Raw genomic sequence first — 5,532 nt, forward strand, 5'->3', positions numbered from 1 at the left:
CATTGTAAGTTAGACCTCTTGGTCCTTTCTTACAGTTCTCTATTTAGCAAACGTTCTACAACAATTTTTAAATCACCACTAAACTTCCAAATCCAACAACTAAACTGCCTAATGTTTTGCACACTCGTCGAAAGTGGATTCCAAATCAAACTCCACTAATGTAACAATGACCATCTCCCAGTGACATTTGCCATTCCCACGTCTCCCCCTCGGTTACCCAACCCTGCCCAGCCTCCTGGCAGTTTAAAGTATAGCACACTCGGGGGGAGGGGCGGTGGCACTGCTGTACTATATAGCCGCCTCACCTTCAAATTGGCTCCATTCAACACAACTCCGCCTGCCATCCACTATCGCCATGATTCACGTGAGTGACGACCGGTTTTGTGATTTTGGTTACTATATTGTGGTTACGAGTTAGTGGTTTGTGGTTTCTGGTTACTAGAATGTGGTTACGAGTCGGTGCTTTATGGTTACTTGATTGTGGTACGAGTTTGTGGTGTGTGGTTACTAGTCTTAAGTCGGTAAATACTAGTTTGTGGTTGTGGAGCGGTTGGCGAAACCAGTTTTTGTTAGCTTTTAGTTTAAAGGTTGTGGTTACAATTTGTTGACGGTTGTGGTTTGGTTGGCGGTTACTACTTTTTCTGGCTGTTGGTAATATGTGGTAGTTGGATACTAATATTTATGGTTTGTTGTCAATAGTCTATAGTTAGTAAAAGATAATTTGTAAATTTTGTTCAACTTGTAAAACTTTATTTTGTTGCTTTCAGTTAAAGGTTGTTAATAATTTTATTAAGGCGGTTTTCATTTGGTTAGTAGGCACTAGTTTTTGTTTTGCAGTTCATACGATGTAACAGTTGGTAGCTGAATCTATGTGGCTGTGGGTATTAGTTATGGTAAGTAAGAATGTTCAGTAGTTGGCTGTGTTTTGGCCATATGACTTGGATTATAGTTGATGGTAAATAGTTATTGGTTACTGGGTGTTTTAGCTTGTGGCTACTAATTTTTGTAAGACTAAATTACTTACGTATTCCCGTCACAGCTCAATAAAATATGTCAATTCAGGACATGTTTCGGTGTTAAAACACCATCGTCAGCTTTGGGTACATATGTAGAGTTGATCAGTAGTTAACATCCAGTGTTTTAACACCGAAACATGTCCTGAATTTACATATTTTATTGAGTTGTGACGGGAATACGTAAATAATTTGGTCTTACATTATGTCCAACAGCTCAGGGGCTACACACATGTATTTTAATACTAATTTTTGTCTGATGATATAGTTTTAGTTACTAGTTTGTAGTAAATTCTAACTATTTTAAGATTGATTGTGGTTTGGTTGGAAGTGGCAAGGAATACATTTTTGTCCCGGAGAAACATGAAATAATTTGTTGTTATCTTTAAAAACGCAGGGTAAATTATCTTTTATTTATCATAAAAGAAACTAGAGTTGCAAAATACTTTTAATCCATAAAATCTAAAACTGTAATTGATAAGGAATGTTTAAAAATAACAGCATGTTCTGCGTAACGTATATTGTGTACGCAATTAGGTAATGGTAAACTCCTGAAAGAATTGGTAAATTTGTAATATCTGTGATTTTAAACACCAATGATCAGATTTAACCTATTTTACATGTTCTATTATTAAGCCTGGATTCGATCATTGATTATGCATGTATGATAATGTTCTCTCTACCCCTGTCCCCAGATACTGTTGGTAAGCCTGGTAGCCACCGCCTGGGCCGCCCCTGCTGAACTTCCTGCAGCTCCTCTAACCAAGTCTCAACAGATACCCATCGTCTCACTGGAGAACAATGTCAACTTTGATGGCAGCTACAAATACAGGTAGGCTAACCAAATATAAGTTTCTCAAATTCAACGTATCTCTTTTTCGTCGTCAAGCCGCAAACCTTGAGTATGTAAAATACTACTGTATATTGAGTGTGGTTAGAAAGGTTCACACTTCTAACTTGTATTGCATTTCCTGTTTTGTTGCTATTAAACAGTATAAAACTACAATTTTTCTATTTACTTCGTTTGTATTTATAAGTATCAGTAAAGAGAATACTGTGCAGTATGAATGAAATAATTATCTTGACTTGTCATTTTAATTTTGGTACAAAAAGATTAACGTTTTCATTAAACCTATATAATTCTTTGTGGTAAAAATGAATAAATAATTAAACTGATATAATACATTTTTATTACAGTTAGTAGCAGCCTTAGACCATTTTAATATGCTTATGTGCTAGGATAATACTACAAAAATTACTTTACATATTAGAATAAATATATTATAACAGGAAGATGTAGCATGTAAAATTGGGAATTTATGAAACTAAATATAGTTCACAACAAATATAGGACAGACATTTTTTATACAAATATATAGGAAAGTAAAACCAACTATCACCTAACTTTATATGTGTGGAACTTGTATAAACTTCCAAATACATAAACAGTAAACTAATAAATAGTAATTGATTGATGGCAACTCATATACATAGAAACAAACAAACATCAGCTTATTATAATATGAAAAGCGTTTCATGTCAATTTCTAATAATATTTTACCCTAATAAGATCTAAATAAAAATGTTAATGGCTATTGGATTACATTTTAGTGCGTACTACATGAGTGCAGGTTTTGGTAGTATTTTTAGATTTTTAGAAGTTAAACATTTTTGTGAAACTATTTTTATCACCACTAATAATCAATTGTTAATCAATATATAACGACTTCAAGTTAATATAGTATAGTTCCACCACTACAGTCAAAAAACCATTAAAAACGAATTTGCAAAATCCACCTTTGATGTATTCGATGGATATTTATTTTTGTATAAAGCATTCAATATTAACAATTAGAGGTTTGGGAATAAGTACATATAACTTAAATATTATACAACATAATCAGTAGTAGCAGAAGTGTTATTTCCCAGTTTGATGATGTGACTGTCTGACTCTGAGAGTACCTCAGGGAGTCTGTGGCATTTAAGATTTAGGTGGCTTCCTTTCGCTTGGGTTTCGACATATTCCCGCAATAGGTTACCACGTTTCAACTTATATCCCTTAATATATTCAGAACACAAAGAAACTGTGCCAAAAATGTTGCACCATGACATAAGTAAGGAGAGATATTTGTTATTGAGCCCCAAATACGAAACTAATATTTCGTTAACAGATTCCATTCATTCTATTAGCCTGTGGTCATTATGTTAATTGCGCTAATTTAGCTTTAATGATGACAACCAATGTAAAAATTGATGTAATGAACAAGTGCAATAAATTTTATTTTTCGTTTGGTGTCTGCTTTCATTATTAACTTCTTAAGTGTACTGATTTAACTGAAATTTGACAATTAATGTCCATGTACCGAACGATGTTTTTGGCATTTTGTCAATTTAAAACATTACTGCTTTGACGACCCAGCAAAAACATTTAATAATTAATATGTTTAGTATTTTTAGTTTCCACTGCCTTATATTTTTAAATTGTAGTTTATTTTGTCCTTACAAAAGGGTTCTAAATATAAAGTAAAGAGGATATATTTTTTTAATTGATCAGACACGTAAAATCATTGTTGTAATCATCAATATACATCGTAAACATTGAAAAATATACTTGGCCCTTATCCCAATTGATTGGTATCGAATTAAAAAAATGTATAAATACGTATTTGATTACGTTATAAATAATACCCATCGCCAAAAAATGGCATTTTTACTCATTTGTTTGCACATTAAAATGTATTAAAAATAATCCCTATAGAAATTGATTGCTGTCGAAAAAAAAAAATCTCTAAATACTTAACCCAAATGAGATTTCATAATCCAATTATCTTTTTTAGTTTCTTTTGACAGTAAATGCACAATTCTCTTTCACATTCATCATACATTATTGCTCACCACGAAGAAAAACGTGGATGAAACTAATAGCCTAGGCCTACAAAAGATGCAAGTAATCAAATCAACCTTTTTTCATTGTGATGTAGTATCTAGTCATTAATGAAGATTAAGTGTTGAAGGGGATCAAGAAATATGATCTGTTCTCATTAATGTAACATAATTTTCCTTGAAGAGTGAGACAATAAAGTACTTACTTCATACAGGTTATTAATTTAAATGCTATGTTATTTTTCAGTTTCGAGGGTGGCGACGGCACCCGAGCCATCCAGGAAGGATCACTGAAGCAGGTCGGCCAAGACGTTGGTGAATCTGCCCAAGGGTCGTACTCCTACGTGGGTGACGACGGTAGGAACTACGCCATCTCCTACACTGCTGACGAGAACGGCTACCGACCCCAGGGGGACCATCTCCCCCAGCCACCACCCATACCTGAGGAGATCGCCAAGAGTCTGGCGTTCCTGGCGACCAAGGCACCCACCAAGGAAGATCTGGAAGGTCAATACACTCCTTGAGATGGAGGGTGATTGATAGTAGGGGGAATAGGTCTGAGAGAGGAAACTTTTGTTATTTACTTCAGATTTTCTAAGAACAATTAATTTTGTTTTAATGTCCGTACCAGATTTATTTAGGAATGCGAAGATTTATACTCTGTGATTCTGATCTGATTGCAGAAAATGAGTTTTCAAAGAATATTATTTAACATCAAAATTAGGTACGTTTGAATCAAGATGGTCGAAGTATTTTATTCTTTTAATTTAACTGCGTACGATATTATGGTAATACGAAGATTTGTCATACCAAATATCTCTCCTGGACCTATTTAGCCCTAAAATGGGTAATAAAGCTGTGATCTCTGTGGTATTTAGTAATAATCCTTTAGCTCAAAAAATTAACCTGGTTCTACTTTATAAAATATGCATATCCTTCATACAATTAGTGTTACTACTTTATACTTCATTCTAAATATTTATTACAGAAAGTACAATTAGATTCTGTGTTTAGCTTATGTGTATAAATATAAGTTTTATCGTGTTGATGGTCTTATCTTTTGTACCTTGCCCTTTCAATTAACTTTGTACGGTTATAGTCAAATTTTGATTCTAAACTTCTTCTTAGTTTTATGTTATTCTCATGGAAAAACTTTATCAGTTTTTTCAGCGGAATACAAACACTTATCAAATGTAAGGTAATGTGAAGTGTTAAGATAAATCTACGCTAAGATAAAATAGGAGTATTTTACCAACATCAAGGCACTCAATAGCACTCAATACCAATGCATAAAAGACAGTTGAAAAAGGCTTAAGATTTTATAATAGGGTAGACCAAAATATGAATATCCCAAAAGTTGCAGTATTGAAATTCGATGGTGGAAGAAAAGATAATTAGCTATCTTTGGATAAAATAAATGTGGTATTAATTAGAATTGTATTCACTTAATCGTTTACCGGTAAACTATCAAATAATAATGAATCGATTTTTTCTCTTGGATTTGTAAACATGTTCATTTATCTAGTTATGAAAAACAGCTACGTATTTTAAAGCCTAATCGAAACACATTTTTAAGCAGCTTAGATTTATAGACAAACCATCAATGTAGTTCAAAACCTTTTCTTCATTGTAATGT

At 33.2% G+C, this 5,532-nt stretch overlaps 1 protein-coding gene across 2 annotated transcripts; it reads left to right on the forward strand.

Annotated features, from left to right (window-relative positions):
• Positions 1–275: 275 nt before the first annotated feature.
• Positions 276–4,942, forward strand: LOC128987217 (endocuticle structural glycoprotein SgAbd-3-like). 2 transcript variants are annotated; one of them, XM_054407966.1, is made up of 3 exons: positions 276–364; positions 1,709–1,845; positions 4,144–4,942. In XM_054407966.1, exons 1-3 carry the CDS (start codon positions 356–358, stop codon positions 4,418–4,420), a joined length of 423 nt encoding a protein of 140 aa, XP_054263941.1. In that variant the 5' UTR covers positions 276–355; the 3' UTR covers positions 4,421–4,942. The 2 variants fall into 2 exon arrangements, with proteins under 2 accessions (XP_054263941.1, XP_054263942.1); XM_054407967.1 differs by lacking the exon at positions 276–364 and adding an exon at positions 934–948.
• Positions 4,943–5,532: the final 590 nt, after the last annotated feature.

Source organism: Macrosteles quadrilineatus, unplaced genomic scaffold (genome assembly GCF_028750875.1).
Source record: "Macrosteles quadrilineatus isolate MER2022 unplaced genomic scaffold, UCM_ALF_1.0 Scaffold_2__2_contigs__length_208266976, whole genome shotgun sequence".
In the NCBI taxonomy this organism is placed as follows: domain Eukaryota; kingdom Metazoa; phylum Arthropoda; class Insecta; order Hemiptera; family Cicadellidae; genus Macrosteles; species Macrosteles quadrilineatus.